The 12,667-nt window shown below is 39.8% G+C and overlaps 1 protein-coding gene across 1 annotated transcript in view; it reads left to right on the top strand.

The window, feature by feature from the left end:
* The window catches only part of DOCK10 (dedicator of cytokinesis 10), a 133,040-nt gene that overhangs the window by 112,772 nt on the left and 7,601 nt on the right, over nt 1-12,667 (top strand). The window contains exons 50-55 of the mRNA XM_015563669.1: nt 480-535; nt 1,435-1,566; nt 1,704-1,817; nt 9,523-9,669; nt 10,751-10,961; nt 11,944-12,134. Of these exons, the coding sequence (XP_015419155.1) occupies nt 480-535; nt 1,435-1,566; nt 1,704-1,817; nt 9,523-9,669; nt 10,751-10,961; nt 11,944-12,134 (851 nt within the window). The remainder of the gene's footprint in view (nt 1-479; nt 536-1,434; nt 1,567-1,703; nt 1,818-9,522; nt 9,670-10,750; nt 10,962-11,943; nt 12,135-12,667) is intronic.

Raw genomic sequence — 12,667 nt, 5'->3', positions numbered from 1 at the left:
GAGAGGGGTTCACTCATTTCTGCAGAAAACCTTCTGGTATGCAAACCATGGGTTGTTTTATTTTCACTAATAAGAAGGCTTTCTACTGGGAATAACCTAGAAACAATTCTGGTGAGGAAACTAGAGCTCCCCTCATCAAGTAAGTAAAATATTACACAAGTTAATTTTTTGAAATCCTATTACATAGATTGAAAGTAAGAATACAGAAAGCAAATTTTGGGATGGATCTAATGAAATTTTACATGTAGTTCTACATAAATTTATTGTACATTGCAAGTAAACAGTGAATGCAACTACATATTTGTATTACCTGTTTCAAAAAACGTTTAAAAATATTTTCTTAAAAGACATTGTTAGAAACATTCCAATAATATCACCCACCTGCTTTAGAGAATATATAATTGGATTCAGTTGAACATTCATTAAACCACTAATATATGTTGAAGCTTTGAATTAAAGGTGAGAGACAGATAAATCAGGCATAATTCCTGCTCTCAAAGAGTTTAGAACCTTGAGAAAGACAAACTTCCTTCAGGTGGGTAGTATCCAGTCTGAGACCCATTAACTATAACTCCAGGCACTTTTAGAACCTTGAGAAAGACAAACTTCCTTCAGTCTGAGACCCATTAACTATAACTCCAGGCACCATATGTGGCTATAATTAAAAGGGAACATTTTTTATGTGAATGTGGTTGGTATGGAGATAGATGGGACATAAATAAAAGTTCTCTAGACTTTGGCATTGGGGTCTTGACATTTAATAGGACTTGAAGATGTCATTGAAAAATAACATTCTGATAGATGTGGCAACAAACAAAACAGGCAAAAGTGGGAAGGTGAGAATGTATCCTAAAAATGGTGTGGTACGGTCTGATATAGCCAACATGCAAAGTCAACATCGGGGTTCTGTGAGAGGGGCTCTGCAGTGGAGGCTGGTGCTGGACTCTGGAGCTCTTTGAATGCCGTAAGAGAGAGTTGGGACAGCAGTTCATAGAGTGGGGGTCCCACCAAGGTTCGGGGCAGTGGAGATCTCAGGATCATATTTATGTTTTAGAAAGAAGAATGACTGAAGAGCATCACAGAGGACAAATTAGAGTGGGAAGACAGATTATCTAGAAGACTCTGCAGGGGTCTCAGAGTGAGCAGGGGTTCAATGGAAGTTGTGGACAGTGAGAATGGAATGGACTAGGCAAATCTGAAGGCATTTCTTAGATTTCAATTGGCAAGATTAAGGAATTGATCAGGGGATGCGAGTGAGGGAAAAGGCATAATCCAGATGACATAACCATCCCTTGCTGGCTAGATGTAAATGCTAATAACAAAAATAGGGAACACAGAGATCCCACCATGAAAAAATAGACAGCAGCAGTTTTGAAATTAAGTTTCAGTGACAAGCTACAGTGGAACTCATAAAAGGTCTTGCTTTGGTTTGAGGAACTACAGCATGTCCTGGTGGAGCAGCTATACATGTGTGTGGAGTTTCTCTGGAAGTCTGAGAGATACGAACTCATCGCTGATGTCAACAAGCCCATCATTGCTGTCTTTGAGAAGCAGAGAGACTTCAAAGTATGTTTTCAAAACCTAGACATTAGTGACAACATCCTACTTTCAATGGGTCAATTGCTTATTTATTTTCAAAAGCAGAAACTCCCTATTGTTTATGTGGGCACCATCGCTTGAGACCCTTTGATTTATGGTTTCAGAAATTATCGGATCTTTACTACGACATTCACCGGTCCTATCTGAAAGTTGCGGAAGTGGTGAATTCAGAGAAGCGACTGTTTGGTCGGTACTACCGCGTGGCATTTTATGGGCAGGTAAGTTCCCTAGAGGCAGCATGACCTGTGAATTCTGTTGAGCAGTTGAATGCTGTCCTTTCATTCTTTATGAGACATCTAACTCCATGCATCAAAGGATTGAAGGGGTGTGGATGTGGATGTGTCTCGATATGTTTGTTTCTCTGAGTGATTCTATATGTTTGTCCATAGGAAGGTACTGGGTAGAGAACTCCATGGCTCTTAATACAGATTGAGTTAAAACAGTGATTTCTAACTTCTTGGAGAAGAAAGGCATTTTTTGTGTGTCTTCTTCCCATTTCACCCCAAAATATCTAATTATAGATTTGCCTCTAAGTCAAATTAAATTCAACGTGTTTTAAGAAATGAAATCCATAGCTTTCTAAAAAATAAATAATTTCTAGGGGCTCCACCATATCAAAGCCATGAACTTTAGACTTTATAATCATGCATTTTCTTTTCCCCTACTTTCAAACTATCACTACTTTTATGCAGAACACTATTGTTTCCTGTATTACAGGTCAGTGTAATTTTAAAGTTCCCTTTCTCGGTTGACTACATACACAGTGAACAAGAAGGAAAATATTAGCTAGCCATAGCATTTGCCTGAAAGTAAAGTGAATGTATTGCATATTAATTCTGAATATCTCTGACTGGTGCTTTAAGTGGGATAGACCCAGGAACCATCCTGTTCTTTTCAGGGAGGTTTATACACTCTTATATTTCAGCAGACATCCTTCAGACTATGACTGTGGATAAACATTCCATTCTTGTTTGTTCACAGGTGGAATGACTCTCAGTTCCCTTGTTTCTTTTTTTTTTCTCCCCCCACCATGTAAGGCACTATTGCACATAGCTCTTATTCTCCTCAGAATTGCCTACGGAGTCACATGCAGCATGGTCATTCTAGATCATTTCTCATTGAAGTCTCTAGAAAAAATAGATATTTTCCTCTAGTCACCAAAGACAGCTTGAAAACTAATTTCTGAATTAGTCAAGATAGCTGCTCTCTACCGGGAAAGGAAAATGCCACTGAGTAACCACTTACCATAAAGAAATTGATCCAGCCCTAGCTGGTTTGGCTCAGTGGATAGAGCATTAGCCTGCAATTGAAGGGTCCCGGGTTTGATTCTGGTCAAGAGCACATGCCTGGGTTGCAGGCTCAATCCCCAGTAGGGGGCATGCAGGAGGCAGCCAATCAATGATTCTCTTGCATCATTGATTTCTCTCTCTCTCTCTCTTTTTCTCTCTCTCTCTCTCTCTCTCAAATCAATAAAAAATTTTAAAATTTAAAAGAAATTGATCCAGCTCAGGTTTTCCCGCAGCATCAGAGAAAGCATCAGAGAAAGTATGAGGAACAGATGTGGGGAGATGGTCTACAGAAAGAAGCTAAATTTACATATTTGGGGAGTCTCTGGAAAAGAATCTGAACTCTCTGAAGTGATAGAATATGTTGGGGACAGAGAAATGTGGGGATCTGCAGAAAAGGAGGAGAGAGAAATGGAAGGGATCTCTTGAAAGTGAACAAGAAACAAAAAATAAACAATTTTGACCTTGCTGAAACATTAGCCAGAAAAATGGTAGAAAACTGCATCAGGAAGGGGATGTGGGAGTTGAGGGCCTGTAGGAGAGAGTCTCAAAGGAATGAATGGCAGCACAGCAGGGACACACAGATGCACATCAGCCAGCCTGCATTTGAGTCTACAGTCCTTCAAAGGATCTTTTTAATGACTGCTGTTGATATTCTGATCATGAAAACCAGATTGCCTACCTGGTAATTTCTCCAACCAATGCCTAACATACTGGCTACTGAACAGGTGGAAATGAATTAGGCTGCTTTCCAACCAGATTTTAATGCAGATGTTTACTCTTTTCTTCTTTTGGTATTGACTGTTCCAGGCTGTGGTAAGTTCTCTCTTTCTCACTTCATTTGCATGCTCTAAAAATTCTCACACTTCCTTCTATATGGTTTTACTGAACCTTAACTTTTTTGTGCCAATCAACATTTGGTACAAAGGTGAGATAATCCTGCTTCCATTCATTTGGGAGTCATCCTGCTTCCTCGAACTAAACTTTGTTTACTCCAGTTATCTGAATTACAAAAATGTATCCTTTATTTTTCATATATAATATCTTCTGCACTATGGTAAGAGTAGTCTGAAAACCTACATACATGCACACACACTCACATAGATAAATATGGGAACCACATATGGATAGTAGACTCAGTATTGGGTATTGCCTCCTCACTTCAGGCCACTGTGTTCTGGCTGATGAAGAAGAGCATGGGGGTGCTAGAATTTCAAAACTTGGAGTGGTGGCCATTGATGGGCACCTTCCCAGGTTCCTAAAAGAGCCTGCCATTTTCCAAATGAGTATTGTGGAGTAACAGGGTTCTCTATTGTGCTGGCTTTGAGTATTCTCAAAGGTAATAGTATTAATTCCCAACACAGAAGATGAACAATAGACTAAATCTTTACCCAGGAGGTCAGGTTAAATCTCCTGAGATGCGGAAAGAAGCATTGTAAGAAATGTGGAGGACAAGCAGAGACAGAAATAACATGCCAGTACCTAGAGCTCTGTGACATGGAATTTTCTTTGCATACTTTTGAACCATATGAAATTGCCCATATTCAACCATACTTTCCTGGGGAAAAGATGGCAACTTCATGTAGTTCAACATAATTATTATTGATTAAAGTAGAGACAAATTCTTGCAATATCCACATGTTGTCCACATTCAACTGTGCTTGTCTGGTACATACTTTTTTGTAATTCTTTAAGTCCCTTCCCACATCCATACCACATCAGTATTTTCCACCTTCACTTATAAATTTGGGGTCATGGGTCCTTAACTCACCTACTAAAAGAATACTTGAAAATCCCTATACTAAATAGACGGAGGGGGCAATGGGGAAGGATTGGGGAGAGCTATTTTCAAATGACTTAACTTTGTTCTTTTTGCAGATTCCTCTATAAAGTGTGCTGATTGTGCACCTGGCTTTTTCTTTTTAATGTTGCCAGTCTTCTCAATTATCTTTTGTTAAAAATTCCAATTTGAGATTTTATTAAAGGGCAAAATGGTCTGTGAATCTGCAGACCTGAGTACGCACCTAAGCAGATCCTCTATAAGTTCAAACCCCAGCCACCCCTGACCAAGGGAGACTAATGGAGGTCGTCCTGATAAGCAGCAATGTAGAGCCTTGGTCATCATTGTTCAAATGATGTTCAGATGCCTGCCCCAAGAACCCAAATGGAGATGGGAACTTATTCATTGGACAGAAGCAGACAGTGCACTTCACTTCACATTTGATGATAAGGAAATACTAAATAGGCTTGGACAGTGCCCCAAACGTGTGCAGAATGAAGGTTCCGAAGATCTAAGATAAAGTCCTGACTACTTGATTAGCATAATCCCCATGGTCAACAATAATTCCTTTTTTATGATGGTACTTTGTGTCTGTGTAAAATTCACCTTTTAATATCCAGATAGACATGTCTTGTAATCATTTTTCAAAAATTATGCAAATAGCATATGCAGTAGACCCATTGCCTTCACAAAGGCCTTTGGGTAAATCTTTTAGGGTCCCAGCTGGACTGATGCTTGCATTTTACAGTACTAGCTGGAGTAGTTAATATGATGTCTGCAATAAGCCAGACATGACAAAACAAGTAGAAACTTTAAAAATGTAAGTCTTGCATAACATGAATTTTCTGATGCAACATCTGATATCAATGCCTATGGAAATTTTACATAGAACAGCCTATAGAAAGCAGCTCCAGAATGTCCTTGAAATATTCATTTAAAGAATAATGAGCAGCAGTAGTGATCAAACATCAACTGTCGTCAATGAAATCTTAGGCTCTAATATTTAGCATGAAAGCAAGCAAGCAAGTGCCTATTGCATAACTTAAAACAGCAAATGCCCCTGGAATGACTTAAGTGAAAGGCCTGGGGAATTTTATTCCATTCACCAAAGTATGTAGATTCCTTGATTCTCAACCATGCTTATGTGGCTGTAGATGCATCTCAGAACCTTGATAGAAAAGGGATTGGGTGAGGAGGTATGGTGCATGTATAGTTGGGAATGTGAGACAACCTTCTGGCTCCGCACTCATATGAAAGTCACTGATATAGACAACATATATGTGTAACTGAGTTCATATTTATATGGAACTATCTCTCAGCATTCTTGTAGTTTTTCTTCTCTTAGCATTTAGTCCATTATTAATATTTTCTGACCCATCTTTTACTCACTGATTCCTCTTTCAGTGCATTCCTTTACGACCTGGGAATCAATTGAATGTTACATCGGGAGCATTTATATCTGACATCCCAATAGTGATTCTGAAATACCTGAAAAAATATCAAAGGGGTCAATAATTTAAGGTGTCAGTTTATTGAAGTACATTTTTATCATGATCTATTAGAGTTTCATAATCCATGCAATTAAATTCTACTGACTCAAAGTCCTTATTTAAGTAGAATGTGTGCTGTTTCCTGAGAATAAGACAGACTAGGGTTTTTATTGCATTGTAAAATGACATTTTAAAACATGAGACTAGCAAGAGAAATGCAGAGGTCACATTTCCTGTTGCTTTGAAACGCAGTGCACTCATGACCTTGTGGCTAACACAAAAGAGAAACTGTCCCTGGGTCCTCATCACCTTTTGTCCCTGTTTATAAATCATTTATTTCATAGACAGAGCTGAAATTGAAGCCTTCTTTAAGGTAGTGTCCTACCTTTAAGGTTCAGTGGGTTTGATGGTTTGATGGTTTCCTTGGGTAAAAGGTAAGCATGCATTGCCAATATTTTCAGAGCTGCTATTTCTCTGGCTGCAAACGCTCTTACAACCCTGGCAAACAGCAGATGAAATACTTTATTCTGTTACTCCAGCTCCATTTTAGTGGTTTTATAAAATAGTCTCAAGAGGTTTATATCTCCATGCTAGGAAGGTAGGTAGGTAGATAGATAGGTAGGTAGGTAGGTAGGTAGATAGATAGATAGATAGATAGATAGATGATAGATAGAGAGATAGATAGATAGATAGATAGATAGATAGATGATAGATAGAGAGATAGATAGATAGATAGATAGATAGATAGATGATAGATAGAGAGATAGATAGATAGATAGATAGATAGATAGATGATAGATAGAGAGATAGATAGATAGATAGATAGATAGATAGATGATAGATAGAGAGATAGATAGATAGATAGATAGATAGATAGATGATAGATAGAGAGATAGATAGATAGATAGATAGATAGATAGATGATAGATAGATAGATAGATAGATAGCTAGATAGATAGATAGATAGACAGATTTTAATCACCATTTCTTTCTGATCAATCCTATAACCAAAATATTGAAATGAGCATCAGTAGACTTTTCTAATAAGGAAAGTATAGTTTCTATGTAAAAGAAGCTGAAGGTATATATTTTAAGTTCTCAAAACTCAGTCAAGCTATTTCCCTGCATATGAATCAGAACTCAAATTGCTTTGCTGACACAAACTTTTTTTTATTGACATCCTCCTCAATCTCCTCATGATAGGTGACATTCATCACGGGCCTGTATGTCCCAGGCACTGTCTTTAGAACCTCTCCATAGATTTCTGGGTCTATTTCCCGTCCTCCAGACCAAGGGGTAAGGATGAGAGAAAGTCACAGGTCATGACCAAAAAGACAGGGGTCATAGTAATGACAATAAAATCTTGCTTCCCACACTCCTAATTCTAAATTCAGAAAGTTGTGAGGGGCAAGAATTCACAGTGAAAATGTCTCTTTGTGCTGCTGGTTTTCACAGTGTGGTGAGAAAATATCTTCCTGGGACTTGGAAACATTTTTCTCACTGGAATGGAAGTTGTAAATGTTGCTTTAGCTATTGTCCTGGGGGGATTCCGGTTGGTGGCCTCAGAAGTCTTACTTCTGTGATGTGTCAGTTTGTCAATGTTAGCCACTATTTCTGACCTTGAATAAAACAAAACTCCACAAAGACAGAAAAACAGCAGCTGGAAGTCATGTGGGAATGGGGCCAGACCTCACCATTCCTACAAAGTCTAGAGGAACAACAGGGAGCTACTTTTCATGCTTTCAACAATCATGGATCACTTTTTTTTTTTTTGGCAGTTGAGGGTCAAGTTACTCATAATCATCTGTGTTTCGTCTTGAGCATTTCTTAAAGAAATTGTTCAATTAAAAACTGTTCTTTAAAGCAATACAATCTTTTCTATTTATACCTGGTGCACACATACCTTTTTAGGATGTATGCCCACCAGAACTGTTTTATTCTTCAGTTTATTAATTTAATAAATGTAGAATGACGTCCCCCTAAAGACCAGGCACCGTGCTAAACACTACACATACCATGTTGAACAAGACACTTTCCTGACTTTGAAAAGCCCAAAGTCATTTTGGGAAGTGCACAAAGAAACAGACAATTATTTTCGTGCTTGACAGGATCTGTGCTGGCAAATGTGCCTTGTTCCTTGGCTTCTACAAATATATAGTTGTGTCCCTCTTATCATGCAAAGTACCCTGTTCATGATGGTCAAGTGTACATGGGTAAAAGTGCCTTCAAGTACAAAGGCGCCATACAGATGTGAGCTTAATTATTATCCTCACCTCACTTTGGTTGTGAAAAGTCCAACATGGGAACATTTCATCCATGTCTTTTATATATAAGGAATCTTTTTAAATAGTCAAAAATAAAAGTTTTTTAAAAATACAGCTAAGATTCTTTGTGACCTCCATTGTCTTCAGCTGGCTCTCAACAGCCATAGCCTTGAGGTAAATTCTGAGTCAGAAGAAACAGACACACTTGGAATCTTAACTCGAGACTTAACCCAATAGTCAGAGGCCACGTGTCCCACAGGAAAAATGCCCTGTGTCTCTTCAAAGGGAAGGAATTATAAAGATTACCTCACTTAGTTATTGCAGATAATGGAATATTCTCTCCCCCTGTTTCCAACCAGACAGATAAATTAATAGAGGCTAAGACCTACTTGCTCCTACGACATAAAAATGATGGCACGATTGGTTGCTTTACTATTTTCTATTCTAAATAGGTCTAGCTTTGCCAAAAAAAAAAATGAAGATCTACTAGGAAAGCAAACTGAATGATGAAATTGCATATAGCAAAGTTGCATCAGGCCCCAGACTTAATGGAAAGTTGTTTTTTTTTAATTACAGTACTTGGGAGCCTACCACATGCAATTTCTGTGATTACAATACTAGTGCTGCAGCTCTTTAAGATGATGTGGGTGCATATCCACCCACATCGATACCTTTACGTGCCCCTCGGGTTTTCCTGTGCTAGCTTCAAAGACTTTGAGAAGACTTAGTTAAAAATGACACTGCTCTTTGAAAAAATGCCCATTAGTCCAGACTCTGTGCTCTACCCCAGGCTGCCACATGAGGGCATCCTTCCCCCAAAATGTATGCCGCAGATATTACCATTGATTTCTACAAATAGAGAAAATATTTTAAGATATCCTATGAGGTTCTTTGGCCTGGTGAGGGGGTGTTTCCGTTAATGACTGATTCTAGCATGATATTTTGTTTTCTTCACTTGGCTTTTCTCTGATTTTGACTTTATAGGGTGCTAGTTAGTGGCTTGGATGACAACCAAAAGACTGGATAAATGGCTTTTGTTTTGCCTGTGATGTGCAATTGGAGTTTTCTAATAAAGTTGATGGTTTCTTATGTATCTTCCATAGGGGTTTTTTGAAGAAGAAGAAGGTAAAGAGTATATTTATAAAGAGCCTAAGCTGACAGGTCTATCGGAGATTTCCCAAAGACTGCTCAAGCTGTATGCAGATAAATTCGGAGCAGACAATGTGAAGATAATACAGGATTCCAACAAGGTAGAGGAAAATTAATATTCATTTTGGGTGTTTGCCTATTTGTTTATTCGTTAGTTGATTGGTGATTATTTTTGGCAAAAACATTATGTGTTTATTGAAGTAACCTCTAAGTTCCCTATTTTTCCCATCGGTTATTTGCACTTGTATAGCAACCAAAGAATTAAAGTGATTGGGCCCAGTGGTGGACTTGGAGGAAAAGCAAAAATGTATTTCTTCAGTCTGGGAGGTCTTCCTGGGTCATACCAATTTTAACATCTATTCTCTGTGATAATAGCAGACTTGCCAGTTACATTTTATTAACCTGTGGATATCTAATTAATCTTCTGGTGGCTCCAGAAGGCCAATGCTTACATCCTCTGGTTATATTATTCAGAATCCTCTAATATGCTTTCATTCCTGTAGCCAACCTCTATTAAGCACCTACTGCATGCCATCCCCAGAACTAGGAGCTGGGGTACAAAGACTCTTTCTCCAAGATTCACATGGAGCTGAGAAGAGAATGTTGTCTGCAAACAGCTAATTAAATAAAGTGCAGTGAAGAGCCATGGCAGACATGGTGCAAGTCACACAGGGAAAGCTCAGGGAAGGGGCTCCCTGACCAGCTCATTCTCTTGTGGGCACTGCTTCCCAGAAGAGATGATATGTGAGCTGGAAATTGCAGGGTGAGGAGGTGTTTGCTGGAAGCAAAGGGCATATTGAGCAGCCCAGCACATGCAGTGACAGTGGCATGAAAGGGGAAAATGTGTTTCAAGAATGGCAGGTCTTTAAAACACAGGTTGGTAGAAGAGTGTCTCAGAAGGTAGTGCAGGAAAAGCTGGCTTATGTTTCGAAGAGCCCCGGCTACTCGGCCAGCTGGCTCCAATCCTGCCTCCACCACAGTCTGGCTGCCTGACCACAGTCCAGGCAGGTACTCCTCTATGGTGATATGATGCCCATTTTTCTCCAAGGGGACAGGGGCAGCCCTCCCCCACCCCACCCCAACCCCCAGGATGCCAGTTGAGAAAACACAGACCTTCCTGCCTTTCTTTCCCAAGTACCTTAGGCTCACCACTCTTTCTTTCCCCATCATGTGTTCATATAGGTAAACCCGAAGGATTTGGACCCCAAATATGCCTATATCCAGGTGACCTATGTGACACCATTCTTTGAGGAAAAGGAAATAGAGGACCGGAAGACGGATTTTGAAATGCATCACAACATCAACCGCTTTGTGTTTGAAACACCCTTCACGCTGTCGGGCAAGAAGCACGGTGGCGTGGAGGAGCAGTGCAAGCGCAGGACCGTCCTGACAAGTAGGTGCAGCCCGCCCAGGGGCCGTGCAGGCCCTTCACGGGGATGGAGAAGTTAAAATCAGCACATTTCACTCTGGCAGACAAGTGCCTCGAATGTGCCACCATGGATGTTTGCCTGGAAGAGTAGGTTTCCCCTTCCTTACAATCTGTCAAGAAGGACACCCTTGAGAAGTCCCCCAGAAGAGAAATTGTCAGTAGTTACTTTACTAAGCCCTTCCCTGTAGAGCTTATTCACAAAGGTCATGGTGTCTGTGTCTTGGGAAGGCCACTCTTCTCTCTCACTGAATCTACCCTCAGTTAATTCAAGATTAGAAGCTCTCAGGATTGTGTGCTTTGGAGCAAGATCCTAAGTCGCTCTGGAAGTGTGGTTCCTCATCTGTAAAATGAGTGCAGAGGATGGTCACCATCCCTTCCAATACCGTTTAAATCTATTCTGTGAGCTAGTCTACAAACTTTCAGCAAGTGCCTACTACATGTCGGGTACTCTACTAGCAATTCAAAGAAATAAAACACGAGTCTTGCCCTCAAGATGCTCCCAGCCTGATAGATGAAAGAGCCAAGTAAAGCAAGAATTTCAGGCGCGCACAGCATGAGAAATGAAATGGGGGGGCACAGGAGGGGGACTCCTAAGGTAGACTGAGGGGAAAGGTGAGCAAAGACATTCTGGACTAGTGATACCTAAGCTGTGTGAGAGAAGAGCAATCCTGGATTATGCAATAGCCATGCAAATAGCAGTGACATCCAAACTAGGGGGAATATTCTCCTTCAGTAAACTTTTCCAGAACTTTTCTAATAAAATCTAAAACAAAGCTACTATAACATAGGCCATTCAGGATTTATTTAAGCATTCTTTATTGTGGCTTAGGGGAGTTTCTATTTGAACTGCAAGTTGCGGTGGAAGCTATAATCTTTTCAGTGTTGAATGACTCAAAATCGAGTTTCTCCTGAAGCCTTTCCATTCTCTCATGTTGCTCCTGTGCAGCCAGCCACCTGTTTCCCTATGTGAAGAAGAGAATCCAGGTCATAAGCCAGTCGAGCACAGAACTGAATCCTATTGAAGTGGCAATCGACGAGATGTCCAAGAAAGTCTCTGAGCTTAACCAGCTCTGCACAATGGAAGAGGTGGACATGATCCGACTGCAGCTCAAACTCCAAGGAAGTGTCAGCGTGAAGGTGAGTGTTGCCCGGGGCTGAGATGCACGTGGCCCGTGGAACCTGGTACAACACACCTTGACATTTATTTATTTTTTTTACAAAGGGCACCTTTTTCTGAGTCTTTAAATTTTTGTTTCATTGTAAATGTGCATAAATGGTGCCAAACACCTAGAGATAAACCTTTCTTAACTTTAGCCGAAAATAAAGTATCTTCTTCCTTAACCCTCCTTTCCTATCTTCTCCGGATAAGCTATGTTCTATATTCTAAATTCCAACAAATGATTTAATTAACAAATAACGTGTCTCTCTTATAAATATCTGTCACCAAGAGCCTTATAAAATTGTTCAAAAACACATATTTTTAGAATGTATATTAGTTCATAAAATGTGCATCAATATTTATTTGGCTGCCAAGGTCCTGATAGGAAGCAGGTGGCCTGCTCACAGTGGGTGATTAAATGAAATACAATAGATAGACTATTTGCAAGTCTGAGCAGTATTTAAGGAAACTAACAAGGGTAGGCAGAAGAGCTGGCAGGACTTGGGGGCTG

Source organism: Myotis davidii, unplaced genomic scaffold (assembly GCF_000327345.1).
Source record: "Myotis davidii unplaced genomic scaffold, ASM32734v1 scaffold575, whole genome shotgun sequence".
NCBI lineage: Eukaryota > Metazoa > Chordata > Mammalia > Chiroptera > Vespertilionidae > Myotis > Myotis davidii.
This window is presented reverse-complemented; position numbering and strand designations above follow the sequence as displayed.